The sequence below is a fragment of the Alligator sinensis genome, unplaced genomic scaffold (genome assembly GCF_000455745.1).
Source record: "Alligator sinensis unplaced genomic scaffold, ASM45574v1 scaffold244_2, whole genome shotgun sequence".
Classification (NCBI taxonomy): Eukaryota; Metazoa; Chordata; order Crocodylia; family Alligatoridae; genus Alligator; species Alligator sinensis.
Window position 1 is genome coordinate 1,626,041 of NW_005842189.1, and position 21,162 is coordinate 1,647,202.

The window sequence follows — 21,162 nt, forward strand, 5'->3', positions numbered from 1 at the left end:
TAGCTGATAAAGACTTCTGCTCATATTTTATAAAGTCTAGATAACTAGTTGATGCACTTCTGCTGCTCTCACACTTGATATCAAGATTGGTTAAGTATAAAAGCTGGCCAGTGCAGCAGAAGTCTGTTCTGTAACTTACTTTCTGGTAATTGGAATACAGCTTTCTGTCTGTAAAAAAAACAAAACAAAAAAAAGCAGTGTGAGATTTGACTATGCATTTATGTATTTCTTCTTTTACATTCTAGTTTTCTTAAGGAACTGTAAAGATTGTTTATATTAGAGTATTCTGTGTAAATGGATAATCTGATGGTATTTACAATACGTTTTCTCCTTTCAGATACTTTCAGTAAATGCGCTTCAAAGTATAGGGTAGTTAAAGCTGGTAGTGACCCAATTTGCTTATAACTTAATTGTTGAGCGCTAAAAGATTTTTAGCAGATTCCTTTTTTATATTTTTTCATAAAGGTTTAATACATTTTCCTTTTAGAAGCATTCAGATTGGCAGGTAGTAGAAAGATGATAATTCTTTTCTATGCAGATTGGTCTTGTGGAGTGGCTTTCAAACTAAGAGTTCAGGTAGCATAGTGAGCTTAACAGAAATTCTGTGATAAAGAAACAGGTTCTCACCAAAGTGGGTTTTGAATCTGGAAAGGTAAAGAAATCTAGTGTAAGATTTGAACTTAGTACTTTAGATTAGTCTATAGTAGGATTGTTTCCTTCTATGTGTTCCATTTTTAAGATGGTTAATTTAAGATTTAAGAAAAGCATTTGTTTTTCAGTGCTGTAGTTTGTATATACCCTGATTTCATAAGAGAACAATTTAAAATTAATGGGCTTGTTGGTACCCCCTGCCCCCCCCAAATATGCACATTAATATGAGTTTGCTAGATCCATAGATCCATTGTTTTAGTGAGATATGGGTATCCTGGGTCATGATGATCATGAAAATAAGGAGGGTCTTTAGGTCATTTTGGACCATTTCATTGAGAGTTTTCAAAAAAAAGAATGAAAACCTTAAATGCAGCCCTGTCCAAAGATAATTGGAGCAGAGAAAGAGTACCATGCTCTGAATCAGTATAAAATTTAAATAATTTTATTTTTAAAAAATCATATTTTTAAAATGTTATAACATTTATCGGTTTGTATTTGGAGATGGAGAATTACAAACCAAAAGGTCAGCCACAACTGAAGCTCAGGAGTCTTCTCCCCAACTATAAATATAAAATGAAGCTTGAGCTTTTTGCAGCATGACTATTTTTGTATACAGGGGCCTGATCATTCACATCCTCAGTAACTCTCTTAACTATGAAAACAAATGTGATCAAGGAAAGGAAAGGTGGTTGCTGCAGAGAGGGTCAGTTCTTTGAAAAGCTTTCCTCACTCCACCAACATCACTTGTTTTTCTAAAACTCTGCTCCAGTCAACTGCTCTTCTTCTAGTTACTGATCTCCACCAAGCTGTTAGCTTTGGAGATTGTGTTTTTGTACCTGATGGGAAGGTTCTATAAAGCAGATTGCCTTCTATTTATTCAGCTTCTAAATTATTTTTCCACCCTGGTACATGGATGGTGTTCTTTGGCTAACACCTCATTTTCTGGAAGATGCTGAGGGATTGCTAACAAATAAAAGTCTCTAATTTACCTTCTCCAAAAGGTAATGAATTGAACAGTCAGCTATACACTATTGAAGCATTGTATTGTGTTAATGCACTGATTTTAAGTAAGAACATCACTCATTTGATCATCGTTTTAGTACTGAATATCTCTGACCCAGTTAATCTGAGAGCTCTACTGGGTTAGTATGGCTGTATGTAACTAGTTATCTTTAACATCAGAATTATTTCCATTACAACTAGTTTTGACACCAGGTAGGATTCTAACAGAGTATGGAATAAGCATGGAGGATTTGTAGGATTAGTGATTAGATAGGACATTGGAGTGTGAACCATGGCACTAACATATAATAAGCCAAGGTTTGACCTTGCAGAATTTAGTCCATCTCTAAATGAAATGATTTATGCCAGGGGTCAGCAGCATTTTTGGGCAGAGTGCCAAAAACAACCGCAACCTCACCTTATAAAATGTTGGTATGCCAGGGGTGGACAAAGGGGGAGCTGCAAGGGCCCCAATCTTTGTTGTGGCAGCACAGCCCTGGCCCCTTCCCTGAGATGTGACTGCCAAGCAAAATGCCTTTGCGTGCCACATTCTGGCTCACGTTCTTGGGGCTGCCTACCCCTGATTTATACTATAACTAGCACCTTTGTTGGCAAAGCTGACAGTGCTCACTTGGCTAAATTACCCCCCAGCTCTGGAAAGTAGTTTCTCCTGGCACATTAGCAAGGTAGTACAAGTAAATTAGCTCTACAGCTGCTGTCTGTCCTGTGAATAAATAGTTCCATTTTTCAGCTGGGTCAGTCCAGACTCTCTCACAAGCCCTTTAAAGAAATATGAGAAAATAAAGGGAAGCAAAACCTGCTCCCAGAGCCGTAATGAGCTCATTGAGCATTCACAGTGGGGGAGGGGATGTGAGGGTATGCTGACCATTGTAGCCTCAGGGGAGTGAGAGGAAATGGATGTGGCAAGGGGAAGGCTTACCTGTCCCTGCTGCTGCTGGAGCAACACCACTGTGCTCAAGCAGCAGCCCAGTGGCTGGGCTCCCTGGGAGCTGACCCTGGTGGCCTGTTGGCTCCCTCTCCCATGCATGCATATTGGGTTCAGGACTAGGAAAGGCTCCTGGGTCAGGGGCACTCACAACCTTCCCCTTCCCCCATCCTTCAGATACACTGCCCTGCCTGCCTCCTAAGGTCAGGTAGTGGGTAGGGAAGGGCTGATTGTGCCATAGCAAAGACTCCTGAGAAGAGGGGGACAGTTATGGCCCCCCCCCCTTCTGGTCAGTGCCCAGGACTGGTGCCCCACTCACCCTGCTTTAGTTACACTACTGCATGCTCCTAACAACCCTGCTGTGAAGTTTGTGGTGCCAGGAAATAGCTGTTGTAATTAGGAAAAGAGCTGTGCCAGTTTATATGGATAAAGTGTAGTAAATAAACTCTTGCCAAACCATTTGTTAGGCTGGGTTTAGTATTTGTGTTGAAGACCAGTATTATATAAACTGTATATAGCAGTGGTTAATAGCTGTTCTGCTTCCTGTAACTAACACAAATTTGTTCCCACACAAAGCTTCATCTTTTACACTCTTTTGTACACTTTCTAAATTTGTTGTTCCTTTATCTTTAAAATGATAAAGCCCTGCTTTGAAGCATCTGCTGCCCCTTGCATCTTAATTTAAAAAAGGGAAACACAGCTAAAGAGATACGATTGTAACAAAAACAAATGGGTATAAACAGACCATAAATAAACTTAGCCTGGAAATTAGAAGCTGTTGCCTAACTGTCAGAGGAATGAGGGTCTAGAATCACTTTTGCAACAGTTGTGGAAACAACCAACCAAACTCAAACAGGTTTGAAACTGGATCTCTTAAAAAAAGAGTATATGCTCTGGTTACCTATGATATCTCAGACTAGATTGCATAATTCAGGAGGTCCTTCCTAGCACACATTCCTATGAAAGGCTTACACACAGGGGAGGCTGCCTGGCTATACAGGGAGATATTGAACCTGGTTATAAGCACAGTGCTCTCAAGTATGTGCAGTGAACAGACTATTTTCAGATTTTTTTTGTAATCAGTGTTGTTTGTAATAAGTTTTTCAGGCTTCCAAACAGCAGTATCTGGGCTTCTTGTGTTGTGACCATTTCTTTAAAACAAATCAACATAGAAAACTTGCATATAGGAGTGAAGTCATTATTAACTACTTCATAGGAAGTGTAGTGATGTCACAGAACATCTAAGATTCTTAATATTAAGAAAAAGGAAAGGGGTCTAGTATACACTCATTTAATTTTGATAGAGGGGATTTCTTTTTTAGGGACAAACTCAATCATTTTTAATATAGACAAAATGCAGAATTCATGGATTAAAACTGGCAAAATGCATTATGAAGTGAGGTATTTTATAAGTGCTTTTTGTTTGTATCTTAACTCTTCTACATCATTATATGGTGTCACTGTTGTAAGTAATTTCTATATTTCTTCAGTTGCAAATTGGGTCATACATGTCAGTTGCTCTAAAATGGGTATAAAAATGGAATATTCAACCTTCTTTAAAGGTAATTTCTTTACCTTCAGGCAGGTTACTAAAACACTGTGCAGTGGTTTAGCAATTCCATGTAGGTGATGTGCATATTTACTCTTATCAGAGTTGCAGTGATGGGTTTTGTGGGTTTTGTTTTCCAATAGATTAAAACGATCTAGTGCAAAATATTCTTGTGGCGGATAGTCATGTATTACGATTATTGTTTTAAACGATACCCATTCCAAAGTATCTTAACATTTCCTCTCTTACTTTACTGCATTCCTTCCTGCTTCTTTCTTCATGATCTCAAAGGACTACCACCTTGCTTTGTTACTCAAGGTATTTTGTGCGTTTCATTCCTTCTTTCATTTATACCTGTTTTGTAATGTTGAAGTGAACAAGCTGTTCACTTCTAATTTTTCTTGGTTTGTTCCAAACAACTAGGAAGTTGCAGTTGTTGATACTATTAGATATTTGGCATTTTCAACTTCAGTTTCCATTCATTTGCAATTTTCCTTGCTGACACTGTTTAAACTTGGGGATCCTGATGTAAGGTGGGTGCAGCTGCCAGTAAAGGTAACTTGAACACCAGAATTGCTTCCGTAACAACACATTTTGTTGCCAGATAGGATTTGGAATTTGAGTTTAGAATGAGCATGGAGGTTTTGTGGGTTTAGTGATAAGTATAGAGGTTTTCTGCCTTAGGACATTGGAATGTGAACCATGTCACTACTTCATAATAAAGTCTAACCTTACAGAAATAATTCAGTCCACCTCTAAATAGACTGATTATGCTATAACTGGCATCTTTGTTGGCAGAAATGCTAGTGGGTCACTTGGCTAAAGAACTATTTATGAAATGAAGATCCAAGAGATACTTTTATTCCAGTCCAAATAATTCAATGACACTTTAAAATATCTTCCTAGCAGGTCATTTGCAGACAGGAATTTCAGATTCCCTTTTTTCTAACTTAAGAAAAAAATACAAAAACATATTTTGAATGTGAAACAATTTCATGTTGGGCCACTGCAGCCCCCTGGTTGTTACAGTTATTTCTAATTTGCAAGTAAACTGAAATTGAGGAAAGAAAATGATGGTGTTTGTTATTAGCTGCTCCTTGTATATAGTACATATTTTTCTTTCCATTTATATATATTTAGATCCAGCTAAATACAATTTAATAGAAGAACTGAAACTTGCTGTGGTTTGAGTAATAGCATGTAAAACTATTCAAACTTACAAGGTGAACACACTGTTCCTCAGCTCCAATAAAAACACATAATAGCTTTTTCAGATCAACGTGGTTCTTCCTCATAGAAATTGCTCTCTGGGTTTAAAAAACCAAAACCTGATTTTACTGGAAATTCTTCTGCATTGATTTCCTGAATGGCAGGGCAGAGCTTGGGATGATGTTTTGTTCTTTGCGGCAGCATAAAAACAGGCAGCCTGTGACAAGCTGTGCCCAGCAGTAAATTTAGAAAGACAGTGCAGGTGAAAGAAACTAACTCACATTTCCACATATCTGCATCAGGTAGGCAGTGGTTACAGAGTTTGAGGGCTGGGAAATACATTCTGGTGACAAGTGTGAAGGGCGGATGTATCTGCTTTTCAATAAAAGTGTCTCTTCTGCCACTGCATGCCTCCTTTCCTGCAGACTGCAAAGCCTGGCCCTCATGTCAAAAAGAGTGAAGTGCAGCAGCTTTTATCTCTTCAGAGCCTTTTGCTGCTTTCTCTGCTTCCAGCATCACTTCTTCTTTGGCAGTTCCACTTGGGACACTATTGTTGCTTATTTTGTTTGTATAGTTCTTTGCCTTGTGTCCATATTATTATCAGGCTGTCCTTGTCCAGTACGCAAGGGAAGGGCCACAAATAAGTCTCCACCTGAAAATCTCATAACACTTTTCTAAACCCAGAAAGAAATTAAATTTGAAAAGTTGCAACACAAACAGAGGCTTTGCCCTCATCTTATTTGTTGTGCAAAGAACTTGAAATGTCCTTTGTTACAGATGCCGTTCTGCTCTCACGCCTAATATTTATGGACATAAGCAAAGTTTCAGTCTTAAGTTCTTGCTTTTCGTGAAATAACTTGGGCATAGTTCTCTTACTTTCCCTTTGAAATCAGTAAGACTGTTTCATTGTTAACAGTAGTGTAAGATTAAACTATATTTGTTATATTATCCCCTTAAAGTTTATTTACTTCCTCTGAATCTTTCCCCAAAACACTGGACTTCTGGTTCCACTTAATACTTGCATAAAGCTGCAATTCCTGAGCTTTATAAATAGTGCTTTTAAGAAACTTACTAATTTCTTCATTGAACCATGTCAGGGACTTGTGATTATTGCATCTCCAACCTCTTCTTCCTGGTCCTAGCTGTAATCAGCTAAAAAAAAAACACAGTTACTTTCATAATAGAACGCTTATTTAACTTGAATGTTCTGGGGTGTTTTGACCGGCAAGTTGAGGGTAATGTCTCAGTAATGTTATTTTTAATGGAAACTGAGAGCTCCAGTGGGTTACTGTTAGGGCATCCTTTCAACTCTGGGTCCCTGATTTAAATACTGACCTTGCCAAAATTTAAAAAAATTATAATTGCCCTTTCAGTGTCCTATGAGAAACAAACTGGTGATGGTCTTCATGTCCTTCTGCTGTCATAAGTGGCTGTATTGGCAGAGGAACCCAACAGTAAATGAATGCAAATTACACTTTCTGCCTAAAACAGGCTTGAAAGTAGTATGGACAAGTGTACTGCACTGCTGTCCTGTTTTGTGTGTGTTTGGAGTTGGTGGGGATGGATAGTGCTGGAGAGAAAAAAAAGACCTAGGATATTAATCTAGCACCTAAGTTACTGAGTACAGCATCTTGGGGGAAAGAAATCATGTTTATAGATGTTGTACAGATATGAAACTGCATTTCACAGTACCAATGAAGTGCTATTGCCAGGCATACAAAAGCCTTTGAATTACTTTAGACTTGTGTAATCTTGTAATTGACAATGGTTAGGCCTGCAGAGTACTCTGTGAGCGGTGCTTTCTGCATGCATGCCTTATGATCCAGGAGTGTTATTAAGACATATATAACACTGCCATGCACCACTGCTTCACATTGCCTGGAAGTACTGCTTTGTGAAGCACTGTAAAGTGAAATTGTAAGAAAATACTAAAAGTATTGAGGAATGAGGTCTTAAAAACTGCTCACAAATGGATTCTGGTGTCATTACAGCTCAAACACCCTGGCCTGTTTTAATTAAAACTAAAACAATTTGAAAACTTTTACTTTCAATTTTCTTTCATTATTCCCCTAAACATATTTTTTTTAGAAAATATGGAAAATATGTAAACAAAAAAATTAGCTAAGAATTAGTACAGGTATCAGCAACAAGAGGGATTCTAGCTTCTGCCACCTCTGTACTTGTTATGCTGTCACAAGCGGCTATTTGTCCAGAGTTTGCCACATAAAGATTTAATACACTTTAATCCTTAACATTTCAAATAGTATCTGAAAAATAAGTGACAAACTATATATTCTTCCATAGTCTCCCTCAATGATTGTTTGGCATTCCCAGTAATTTTTCCCTCGTCCCCAAAGGGGTTCATATAATAATGCAGTTGGTTTGAATTAAGCTTGCACATTTCATAGTCACAGAAAAGTCAGGCTGAAAGGCACATTCAGAGGTCATCTAGTCCAAACCCCCATCAATTGCAGGATCATCCCTATCCAAATCCATGGTCTGGTCTAACCTCTTAGTAAAACTACACAGTCAACCCTGACACAACTGTAAGACATAGCACCCTAACCTGCCCCAGGTATAGCAGGGGTACAGTGGCAGTCAGTGTCCTGCTGCTACAATGGTAGTCAACATGTACACAAGAGATCAAGGGACTCTAGGAAGAGGGCCGTGCCTCCTGCTGCAGGGAAAGGCAGAAACCCCCACAATTCATACCAATATGACTGTGGGGTAAAAGTCCTTCTTGGCCCCAGACACAGTGATAGACCTGATCCTGAGCAAAGGGGAAAGACCCTGTACCCATGGACCTCTGGGTTTAAGTCCCAGAAGCAGCACTGGCAAACCCCAGCAAAATCCCCAGTCTTGCCTGCAGCCAACCCTTAATGCTTCTGAAGACGGTAAACCCCCCCCCCCCCACCATCATCATATCTAGCGACAGGAAGGGAAAAAAATTCCAGCCTCACAGTAATCAGGAAATTCCAGAAGTATGGGAAATACCAATAGTACAGCATAGACATAGCTCCTATCTCATCCCTGAGTAATGCTTGTCCAATCATTTCTAGAACACGTCCAGTGATGGAGATTCCACTGTTTCCTTCCGCAGTCTAGTCCACTGCCTCACTGTTCTTACTGGTCAACTGACCAGTCAAATATTGTCAGATGCAGGTCAAATATGTTAAGCATTAATTTATTAGAACAGTGAAAAGAGAGACTTGACTCTCCAGTAGGTTAGATAATATGCTAATTACAAAAACAGTTAGTTATCTGTTATTGTGAAACGATGAAATTTAAGTTCTAATAAATTGTAATTAATTTTTATAATCATCAATGTTAGGTATATGTAGATAGGATTGATTAAAACCCAAGGGTCAGCCTGTACAGTTACAAAATAAAATTTTAAAAAACCTGCACATAGCAACTAATATGTATTAGCCTGCTCCTCAATAGAGAGGGAGGAAAGGAGTGTTTATGTACAGCCATGGACAGGGTTGTGATAGATTTTCAAGGTTCTGGGAAATTTGCAGCAGTAGAAATCTTGCTGAGCGAGGCATACAGGTATTCCAGCAGATGCCCCTGCTGCCAACTTTCACCAACCACGATGATCCCTAGTTTGGGGAAGGCACAGGGCATACTTTGCCTACTTTGACCCCTTCTGATCATGGAGTTGAGCATACAGGTGTTCACTCTCACAAGACACATTCTCTTGCAGGAGAGATCTGGAGTGAATAAGCAAATGAACATACACACACGTCTCTTGACTCCTGCAGGACTGAGGGGCAAGGCATGCAGTCTTCCTACCCTTGCTAAGAGATGAAATTGTGGAATAAAAAAGGCTGCCACCTACACATGGGCATTCTTGGCTTCATGGAATATTTGAAAAGTTTTTTACTGTGATTAAGTACTAGGTGGTCACTTGACCAGTCAATTGACTGGCTTCCCAACACTAATTTGAATACAAGAGCTTGAATACTGTAATAGGGACACTCAACTTCGCTGTATTTGTGGAATAGAAGAATCCTCTGCTTCCTGCTCTGTTTTCCAAAAGAAACTTTTTGTGATGGGACTTATTTTTAGAAAGTTTAGTGTGACAGTACCTTGAAATCCAGGATTCAGTCTCCCATTGTGTATGCATAACCAAAGACCTTTGTTTTTCTAAACTGCTTACAATTATTGCTGGGCAGGAAATATGCCACCCTTCCATGAAAATTTGAGATCAAAATTGTCCCCATCCCAAATCAAAATGAAAGTCAGTCTCAAATTTTTAGTTAAAAAAGAAAAAAGAAAGATTAGTTTTGGGCTTATAAAAATATTTAATTTATTTAATTTATTTTTAATGAGTCATTTAAATCTTTCTTTTTCCCCACTTTAAACTAAAATTTCCAAAAGTAAACAATTTTCAAACTTAAACTTTCCTGGTTTGGAACTGCTGAAATGGGACAGTTTGACAATTTTGCACCTTTAATTCAAAAAGAGACTTGTCAGAACTGGCCCTGATTTCATAAACAGTCACTGTTATCAACACAAGGAAAAAACCTGTTCAGCAAAAAATTCTTGACTTGCAACTTAAGTAAATGTGTGCCCTGACTGAAGTGTGCATTTAAAAAGTTCTTTTCATTTAATCAAAAATGTTTGGTTGGTTGGTTGGATGGTTTGGTTGTTTTTAAAGTTGGGGGCAGGGGGAAGGAGGAGTAAGAAAATAACTTGTTTTTTACTTTAATTTCTTTAGGATACAGGACATCCTTGTACAGCCAACGACCCAGAAACCTGTTTTATGCCAGTTTCTCCTCAGCATTTCATCGATCTCTTCAAATTTTAGGCTGGGTAATAGCTGTTTCTGTCTCTCTCTACTTTTGGTCATCTCTGTAGTGTCTGCAGTGTATTATGCTTTTTGTGCAATATCTTTTTGTTGAACATAATTATTTCATTGTTTTAAAAAAGTGTGCTGGTAAGGAAATCTTGGACAAGTGTATTGCATATGCTATTTGTGGGCAGAAAAGGACTGAAGAGGAATAAATGCTGAAGAGGAAAGCTGCAGTCTATAGAAACGTTTGCAAAGGGCTCCTTGAAGTCCAAGGAAAAGAAAGTAGATTTAGTCCTACCTTGCAGTCTATTCTGCATTGATTTTGACATTTCATGAAGGTGACCAGCTTCAAACATATTGGAGGGAAATTTTGATGGAAGGGCTAAACTGTTCTTGGACTGACCAAGAGCAATTTGTGTTATTTCCTTGAGGTAAGCCACCATTTTTCAAGCTCTCACATATAATTTGCACATTTTCATAAATAGCCAGCTGATTCCTTCTTTGATTGCTTCACGTTAGCAAGTTTGTCCTAGTCTTTGTAAGTTTGTGAATAAATTGTACTTGTGTGTGCGTGTTGTTGAACAAATTATGAAGGAAACCAAGTTCTGTATATACATTATGCAAAATATTTATTTTTCCTAAAAGGTATTTTATTAACCACATCAAACCTGTCTGAGCACACTCTAAACTTAAAAAGCGTGGGAGATTAACCAATGGCTGTTGGAGAACACTGGATTTTTCTGGTGATTGCCAGTCTTCAGTTGTAATGGTTTTGCTGTCAGCAATACTGTAGTAAGATTTCTAGACATCCTGTAAAAAAGGACATGTTACTAAGGACTCCAGTATAGCGGCATTACCTTGTAGTAGTAACTGAGGCTCTAATTTGGAAAATCCCTCCGAACTAGGGAAAGCCAGCTTGTTGATCTGGAGCACCTCCTGCTGGTGAATCAGAAATAATAGTTCTGTAGGAAATGACTTCCTTACAATTTAGAAACTGAAAATGACAACATTAAAGAGGCTTACTTATTTGGCATAAGAAAAAAAACAACAAAATTAACTTTTCTTCTTGCAGTGATCATTTACCAACAGCATGTAAAATACAAACAAAATACAAAATGTAATATATTCTAAATTGGCTTGTTTTGAATCTAATTTTGTACAAAGTGTAATAAATCATGTTTTACTTATTATTCTTAGTAGTTTCGTTTGCATGTAGGGATGAGTCTGTTTTAAATGTTATAACAATGACTTCTACATCCATCACCAAATCAGTTTTTCATTTGTATACTGAACAAGAAAAACATACATATCCTGAATGCCAGAATTTTTCCTTTGTTTCATTTTCACCAGAACTAGAATTCTAGCGCTAACAGATTAATTAGGAAAGAGAGAATATTTTAGTGTCCAAAATATTTAATGAATGTAAAAGAAAATGAAGAAATTCCCTGTTTTTGCAGATGTAGACCTTGCAGTTAAAAAGAAAAAAGATGCAAGGGTAAGTATTTCTGTGGGTAGTTTCTCTCATTGGACCAACTGCACGGTTGGCATAGACTATCCCAACTATGCAGTTGGTCCAATAAAAGAGACCACCTAAAAGAATCATAGTCTCTTGTGTATTTCCTGGACCATAACCACACATTGTCACTTCAACATTACTAAAACAGCTATAGAGGTAGTAAGATGCTTTTGCTGCAGTAATTTTGAGTATCTAACACTTTGTCACAGACATCAAACACATAAAAAATCCTTGGACATCTGTAGCCGATTACAAATATTCCAACCTAAGTGAAGTCTGACAACAGTTGTAACATGCTTGGAGAAATACTACCACCACATTCATCATCATCATCATCCTGGAAGGGTTTCCAGGAAGCAAACTCTAGTGCCTAAATGAAAAGAGCTCTTAATGGGCATTGGTTGTATTACCACAGTTACCTGATTCCGAGACTAGGTTGGGGTGGAATTCCCATCGCTTTAGTCTTCCCTAGTAGTTACAGCATTTCACTAATGAGTGGTGCACTCCTGTCTATCCTGCAGGAGAAATTAAGTGGCATCTGGTGTCAAGTCAAATAATTTTCTGAGTAAAGAAAGCATCAGGACAAACACCAGGCAGTATCTTTCTTCCTCTCTGCTTTCTTCCTCCTCCCCAGAATTACAGGGATGTACAAGGATGGACTTGTTACAAGTTGGTCTAGGTGTAAGTAGCCCAGCTCACTCTACACCTAGACCAACTTGTAACAAGTCCGACATATCTTGCCACTCAGAAAAAGAAAAAAAAGCCAGCTGGTCACTTGTAGCATTTAGTCTGCTGTAAAGAGAGGCTTAATTTGTTCTAAATTGTATTTTTGCTTTGAAGGGATTAGATTAAGTGAGAACTACAGTAATTAGTATTTTGCAAAACAGTATGGAACAGTATTTTGCCAGGGCTGCATGGAAAAAGTATCTTGAGAACCCAAAATCCTCATTTTAAAATAGTGTAAGATATTTAAAAATAAATGTTTTCTTTGGATTCCCTCTTCCCCCAGCCTTTGGTATATAAATTGGTTGCTTTCAAGTCTATGGAACAGGACGAAAGGAAATTATGGATGTTAAAAGGATAAAAATCTGGGTAGATGACTGCCTGTAAATTTATGGGATGGGCCATAAACTTTACTTTTTAGAAACAAAAAACTATAGCCTTCATTTAAAAAAAATAAATAAAAAAGCAACTCTGAGTGCTTGATTGAAGATCCGTCATTGGAATGAGGCTGGATGCAAGTGTTGATGGAGAGCAGAACAGAGCAGTACAGTGCCACCTTGTGCCTGAGTGGAAACACAATTCAGCACATTACAGGGACTCTTCATCAGGGCTTTCTGGCCTAGAGGCCTCTCTACTCCTCCCCGCTTATCCATGTGCTGCTGCTGCTGCATCCTGCTGGCCATCACTTTCCTGTTGTGGCTGCTTGTCTCAAAGGGTATCAGGGTCACATGGCCCTGAGCAATCACGTAGGACAGGGACGGGGCCAGTGTGGCTGGGACGGAGATGTGGAGCAAGGAGGAGGGAGAAGTGAGGGGTGGGGGTCTGTACCAGGACAAGGGGAGCAAGGCCACTGAAGGTAAAGTTAGGGGGTGTGCTGCATGGAGCAACATGGTATGGGGTTGGGGGTATCAGTGTGGGAGTGAGTAGGGGACATGTAGGGTGGGTTTGGGTGCTACATGTGCCTGTTTTACTGTTTGTGAGCCTGGGTCTTACTGGTTGGTGGTCATATTTGGCTAGCGTAAGTGCCAGAGCCTCTGGATGGTAGCCCTGGGCAAGACTCCCCTCCCAAAGGACTGGGGTAGGTTACAATAGCTCCCCTGGATTGGCTTGCTAGTGATTGAGATTTATAAACTCTTTGGATTTCACTTAATGCTTAATGGGTAAGGTTTTTTCTAAGGGTGTGTGTTTATCCCTCCTTCCCCTACAATAACCCTGTTATAGTTGAACATTGCTTACAAGCAGGGAAGTTTGTTCCTTTAGCATATCCAATTAAGATTTCTTTTTCCAGGTTTCACAGATTTAGAAAGTTGCTGTTAAACCCCTAAATTTGAACCCAGCCCTCCTTACTGCTGGCCAGGGCTTAGCAGAAGAGTTACATTTACATTATGTAAAACATATGCCGGTAGGAGTTTGGTTGTCAGTTAGAAAAAAAATTCTCAGGTTGGCAGCTAAGTATTGGCACATGGAATTCTTTTTTAAAAATATGGTAAATCTCTCCTTTCTATTTAGGAAAACAGTAGTATCTGTAATCAAGCTATTCACCATCTCTCTGACCCAAGGACTAAGCTTTCAAAAGAGTGGATTAGAAACAAGAGTAGAAGGGAGTTCCTGGGTCATGGAGTCTACTTGCCCGCTGTTCCAAGCAACCACATGCTGTGATCACTATGAACTAATCAAGCTCTGCCTCGAAGTTAATTAGGTTGTTTGTCCACACTGCATTTATTAGAAGGGAGCTTCCAACCAGAGAGGTGCTGGAACTCTCATTTCCAGCATAAATTTATTCATAGCTAAGTTAAGTTTGGTGCAAAATTTGATATAAGTGCCAGTTCCCTCCCTAGCATTCACAGCCCCCACCCTGTGTATCTGTAGGAAGCCAACTACCTTTCAACCCCCACACTTCTTCTTGTGGGGGGGGAGGGGCGAAGGAACTAAGCTGTCATAGTCTCCTTCTGTGCTATAGCTTCTTAATTCCCACGATCATCTTTCTGTTCCAGGCCAAATACCTCTTGCTTAAATATATACAACCAGACCTACAACTGCCCAACTTACTTTTTTCCTTATTAAATACAGATCCTATTCTTCAGTCATGCAGCACTAACCTAAAGATTGTCGCCATCAGACCCGTGATTTCATATAGCTTCAGAGTTCTAGGATAGAGATTACCCAGTCCTCTGAACTTGAGCCCATTAAAGTCCTTGAGATCCTACCTTCCCTTCAGGTATGGTAATCTTCTATTTCCATACTTCCTTTCCTGTTTTATTGTCCTTATTCAGGCAGGTTTTTAAACTCACATCTGCTGGGAGTCTTCAACTGGCTTTCCTTCTGACCAGGACTGATCATAAGCTGATAAAACTAATACATCTGTTAACTTAAGTTGATATTCAGCTCTAACTGAAGCCTGAAAACATGTTAGGTACATCTTCTAAAATGTTTTCTCCATCTAGGCAGTTAAGGGAGCCTAGGTTCCCTCCCCCCCCTTGCTTAGAAGCAAGTTAAATTAGAAAGCAGACACTAAATTATAGATCTCTAAGCCAAATTGGGAAAAGGTGCATACTTCACAATTTGATATACTTCTCAATTTGCCCTTATGGAAAACAGGGATAGATTTGCCCTTAAATTAGTTGAACATATCATTTTTCCGATAATACTTAAAAAAGGCCATCAGCCAAGAAACTCATATTGTTCTGAGTAAGTCTGAATTTCTTTAATGCTCAGCAGGACAGAGAGTGCAGTGGCTGCATAGTCTCATTCTAACAATGAATAAAGAAAGAAAAATTCTCTCACACTAGACTAATGGTACGGAGCTTGATTAAAAGTGATTGCCTGGTATGAGTCCATTTGTCGCCAGAGAAAGCTGATTTTAATTATGTCCCTTAAGAAAATGTCCCAAATATTGATTTTTGAAGGAGACTTCATAAACTTTCAAGTAACCGGTGCCAGAAATCTGTTTTTTACCCTTGGGTAAACTCAGGATATCACTGTTAGTAATGATCAGGACCAGGGTCTGAGTGTGTTGGATACTGTGTGCAGATGGATTAACAGTCTCTGGAGTTCTGAGGAATTTCTCATAACCCTCCACAACTCCAGATCTTGTGGAACGAAGCAGAGCAGCACTTTGCAGCATTTCTAATTCTTCTCTCCCCAGACTCGCATCTATATTTTAAAAACAAAACAAGCTGCACTGCGAATGAGAGGAAAAAACAGCCTGTATGCAGCTTTAAGCAGGGAAGACAGATGCATGCTTAGGGACCCCCAATTCTCAGAACTGTGTGGTGATATCGTTATCTCTAACCCTGATGACTTGCAAAGGAAAATTTCGAACATGTGCAACGGAGTCACCTCTGTCCTCTGGAGTCTTTAGAGGCTGAAATAATAGCTCTGAGAGGTATGAATTCCCCTTCCAGACTGCTGTGATTGCTAACTCTTAAAACTGCAATTCAGGGGGACCACAAACCTATACTACATCAGCAAAAAAAACCTCAGGGTTAGAAGGGGCAGTAGTAATATTTTTACAACTTGTCTCATGATTGAAAACCAGTCTCATGACTTTAAACAATTTGGGTCATCAGTGCTGCATTTCAGGTTTCCAAAGCACTCTATACATACTAGTGACACAACGCCCTTGGAATGCAGGGATGTCTTATCTACATCTTTCAACATCCCAATGGTAAAGCAGGAGATAAAATCCACTGCCCAATGGTTCTTTCATTGGGGATCTGCCTGGTGCTGACTGATGCAACTCGTACATTACTTCATCGGTTCTATCACTGCAAAATCAAATATGCTCTTCACTCAATATTACAGCGTCTTTAAGTAAGTTACTAGCTGAACAGAAAACAACTGGTGCAAACTCGTTCTGGTCCCAAAAGATGTTAGCTAGGAAGAAGAAACCCTTCAAAGAGCAAGTTAGGTCACTTCTCAGATTCCATCAAACACATCCTGCCCTATTTATCAGCGTGCTGCAAAATCACTAGGTCCTAGGTTTGACTGAGGATTGCAAGTGCACACAAACAAGTTATCAAAAGAGAAAAGATGGGACTTTATTACTCTGTATTAGAGGCTGACATGCACCCTTTTACCTAATACAGAATGATGGCTAATCCACTCTTTAAATAAGGTTTAAACTACAGAGGACTGCTGTCAGCCTTGGGCAAAAGCATGTACATGGAAGTTACGGTGGAGCAGTTGATAAAGCCCTGACCACCTTTACCTTGTGTTAATGTTTTAAGACATAGGTGCACAAACATAAGGGCCAAGAAAGGCAAGAAAGCCCTCACTCTCAGGAGGCCCCTAAACAATTTAGAAAATAAATACATATCTGCCACCGGCTGCCTGTCATGCGGCCCTCGATGACTTGCCAAAAAACTCAGTAAGCGGACCTCTGCCTGAAATAATTGCCCACCCCGATATACACACACATATGCACATACACACACTGAATCAGAGCCCCTTGTAACAAAAGGAGGAAGACAAGCAGAATACTCTATGGGACCTACCCAGGGGCAGGCAAACTACGGCCTGTGGGCCAGATGTGGTTCACCAGGTACTTTCATGCAGCCCATGGGCACCCACCATGCAGTCCACAGGCACCCCGCCCAGCCCTTCCGCTCATGAGAGTGGGAGCGAGGCACCCACGTATACACCCCACTCCCAACATACCCTATTACACCTCACTCCCACCCTCATAGGCAGTCCAGCCCAGCCAGCACACAGCTTCTGCAGAGGCACCTGTTACTGCTCGGACCTGTTCGGCTTTCCCTGCATCCTGCTTGCTCTGGTCAGCAGGTAGGGAAGTGGTGGGGGAGGGGGGAAGCTGCAGTTGGACAGGATCGTGGGGCTGGGACTGGCACCAGCATGGAGCCCACGCCCAAGGGGGCAGAGGCAGCAAAGGGGGCAGCGAAGGCAGCTGGCTCCAGTGCAGGGCTTCCCCCAGTGCCATGCAAGTGCAGGAGCTGTACACACCCTACACAGAGTCTCAAAAATAGAGGGAGGCCAGGCACGCCGTGTTCCTCACCCCTGAGTATAGTGCCGGCCAGAGCTACACACAGCCGGGCACCGCACACCTCGCCACCCACCCACCCACCCACACCTCACCATACATGTACCGCCAACCCCCAACCACACCCCACACACTATAGAAGAAGAGTAAGACTTTATTTTGCCCTCCAGCCAAAATAATTGCCCACCCCCGCACTATACAGATCATATTTAAGTGTGAGCTACAGAAATAACAAAGCTCATCCTTATATGATCCAAATACACAATCCAATGCATCTCATTTACTCATTTTGCAACACCAAAAACCTTGTATTCTTCTTGCTGAATTTATATCCTTGGGTCCTTAAAATCTTCTATTCCGATAAACATTTGTCTTAATTTAAGGCAAAAGGGTTATTTCCTTGGAGTTATTCAACCTACCTTCAATGAATTCCATTTATGTAAGTGATTTTTTAAATTCAAGTTTTAAAAACAAAATCAGAAGTACTATAATTAGACTAGAGTATTAGCATATGTTATAACAAGCCTGTGATCAATTTCTGCCTTTGAAAATAGTAAAATAAGTTATTTGAGGGATAAATAAGGAAGAGGGCAAATAAGGGTCAATGTGTTGCCCGTTTTCAAGGAAGGGAGAAGGGATGAGCCGGGTAACTTTAGACCAGTCAGTCTTACCTCTATTCCTGGGAAAATGCTAGAGAAAATAATCAAAGAACACATTTGTGCAGGCCCAGCAGGGGATACGATGCTGAGGGGAAACCAGCATGGGTTTGTCACAGGTAGATCCTGCCTGACAAACCTTGTAGCCTTCTATGACCAGGTCACACACTGCCTGGAAACGGGAGCCGAGGCTGATTTCATCTTCCTGGACTTTAGGAAGGCCTTCGACACAGTTTCGCACCCTATCCTCATTGGGAAGCTAGCAGACTGTGGAGTAGACGCCTACACGGTCAGGTGGGTGGCCAACTGGCTTAGGGACCGCACCCAGAGAGTGGTGGTAGATGGTTCCTTCTTGGCCTGGAGGGAGGTGGGCAGTGGGGTCCTGCAGGGTTCAGTCCTCAGACCAATATTATTTAATATCTTCATCAGCGATTTGGACGAGGGTGTGGAGAGCACCCTTTCCAAGTTCGCTGATGATACCAAGTTATGGGACAAAGTTAGTACACCAGAGGGCAGGAAGCAGATTCAGGCCGACCAGGACAGGTTGGATCAATGGGCAAAGAGAAATAGGAAGCAATTTAATAAAGATAAATGTAAGGTACTCCACCTGAGAAGAAGGAACCCCCAGCACATCTATAGGTTGGGGAGTGTCCTTCTCAGCAGCTCGAAGGCAGAGAGGGATCTTGGAGTCATAATTGACTCCAAGATGAACATAAGCCAGCAGTATAACGAGGCCACCAACAAGGCCAATCGTACCTTGTCGTACATTAGCAAGTTCATGACTAATACATCAAAGAAGGTGATGTTCCCCCTCTATGCGGCACTGGTCAGGCCGGAGTTGGAGTACTGTGTCCAGTTTTGGGCGCCACACTTCAAGAGGGACGCGGGGAATCTCGAGATGGTCCAGAGGAGGGCCACTCGCATGATTAGTGGCCTTCATGACAGACCCTATGGGGGGAGGTTGAAACAGCTGAATCTCTTCAGCCTTCACAAGAGATGGCTGAGGGGAGATCCTGTGGCCACCTATAAATTTATTAGGGGAGGTCAACAGGGAATAGGGGAAGCACTGATTATTAAGGCACCCCAGGGAGTGACTAGGAATAATGGGTGTAAACTAGTTGAAAGTGGATTTAGGTTAGATATTAGGAAGAAATTTTTCACAGTAAGGGTGGCCAGGATCTGGAATGGGCTTCCAAGAGAGGTGGTGCTATCACCTAACTTGGAGGTCTTCAAGAGGAGGCTAGATAGTCACCTGGCTGGGGTCATCTGACCTCAGTCCTCTTTCCTGCCAGGGGCAGGGGGTCGGACACAATGATCCATTGTGGTCCCTTCCAACTCTACAATCTATGAATCTAAGTTACTTGTGCATCTAAGTTTCTGTGAGATGTACTAACCACATAGCCCAGGGGTGGGCAATGTGGCCCGCAGGCCAGATCCAGCGGACAGTAGAATTAATTTCCCAGCAGCCCCTGCCCACATAGCTGGGGCCAGTTTCCATGGAGATCCCAGCAGCAGCCTTGCAGTGATGGCAGGGGCTGGGGTTTCCACAGTGACTGGCCCTAGCAATGCTGGCAGGCAGCAACAGTGCCAGTCTCTTCCTGGTTGTGGGGGGGTGGTGGTGGTAAGGGGAAGTTGTGCTGCGGGCAGAAGCAGGGTGGGCTCAGCTGTCACCACAGGCAGCAGCAGCGGCACTGGGAGGGGTAGCTACAGGGGGTTACAAGGAATTTTGGGGTGGCTATAGCTCCCCCCTCCCCCCAATACCCTTCTAGCACCACCCCTGTTGCAGGGTACAGAGCAGGGCAGGGAGCTGCTCCAGAACCAGGCTGGGAGCTTATGCTGGTGCCCTCCAGAGCCAAGACAGAGCTGTGATTTGCACATGCTGGGCAGGGAGGTGAAGGCAGCAGATAGTGGCTCTGCCTGGCTCCTTGCAGTGGTGACAGCATGGTCCGGAGCTGGGGCAGAGCCACGATCCACTGCCTGCACATCCCTGCCCAGGGTATGCAGGCGATCTTATACGCAGCCCGGCAGTTTAAAGAGTATTTTCTGGCTGGTAAGCAGGTTGTGGTGGAAGGGGCAGGGGAAAGATAGGGGTGTGTTGGTGGGGGTAGATTAAGGCCCCTGCAGTGAAGGATGAAGTGGGGCTGGAGTATGGACTGGGGGAGGCACTGCCCAGCTGGGGTGGGGTGGGGTGGGGTGGGGCACAGGATGGAGCCATGGCTTTTCTCAGGGATGCAGGGGTGGGGGGCAGCTCCCGCTGCTGTGCACACCCCAGGAGGGCACAAGTGGGGCAGGTGCCCCCAGACCTGCACATGGGGTGGCATGGGGTGCAGATGGGCTGCAGTTGCAGGCTGGGACCAAGGCTGCACCAGGCTCTTCCTGGCAAGGGCTGGGCTGGGCTGCGCTTGGGGCATGCAGTGCTGGGAGGAAAGATCTGGGGTGGGGAGGGCTGCAGCTACTTCAAAATTCACTGTAGCCCCCTCATTGCCCTTTCTCAGTGCCACCTCCTGCCCTAGCCTGAGTGCAGCCCAGCCCCCACCAGGAAGAGCCCAGCGCAGCCCCAGCCCGCAGCTGCAGCCTGCCTGTACCTCACACACAGATCTGGGGGCACAAGCCCCCCTCGTGCCCTCCTGGGGTGCTCACAGCAGTAGGATCCACTCCCGCCATGTCCTCGATGTGAGCCATGGCTCCATCCCTTGCCCCATCCCACCCCGGCTGGCAGCACCTACCCCAGCCTCTGCCCCAGCTCCACTCCCTCCCTCAACACAGGGGCCTCGATCTGCCCCCATACCCCATGCCCCTTCCCTCTCTCTTCCACCACAACAGATTTACCAGCTGGATGAAGCTCTCCATGCTGCCAGGTTGTGCTCCTTGCTACCCATGTGCTGTGCTGCGGCTGTGTGTGTGCACGGAGCACTTATTCACCAAATTATCAGCCACATCAGGAAAAAAAAAAAGATTTCTGATATAGTCAATTTTCTTTATAAATCGGCACCAATCTGATGTATCGGTGCACCTCTAGTAAATACAGCATTGGACAACACTGTATCCCCCTACACTAGCATAATATTCATTCAGGAAAAAAAAAAGAATGATGGTGGTGAGCAACTGGTAAT

General features: G+C 42.1%; 1 protein-coding gene across 3 annotated transcripts in view; it reads left to right on the plus strand.

Moving 5' to 3' along the window:
• The window catches only part of FBXO25 (F-box protein 25), a 65,051-nt gene extending 53,730 nt beyond the window's left edge, over positions 1-11,321 (plus strand). For 2 of the 3 annotated variants that reach the window (XM_006026315.2, XM_014521161.1), the window contains one exon: positions 10,081-11,321. In XM_006026315.2, coding sequence (XP_006026377.1) covers positions 10,081-10,170 — 90 coding nt within the window. In that variant the 3' untranslated portion in view covers positions 10,171-11,321. Of the gene's footprint in view, positions 1-4,439; positions 4,467-10,080 lie in introns of all 3 variants that reach the window. The other variant, XM_006026314.2, reaches the window with a different exon arrangement.
• Positions 11,322-21,162: the final 9,841 nt, after the last annotated feature.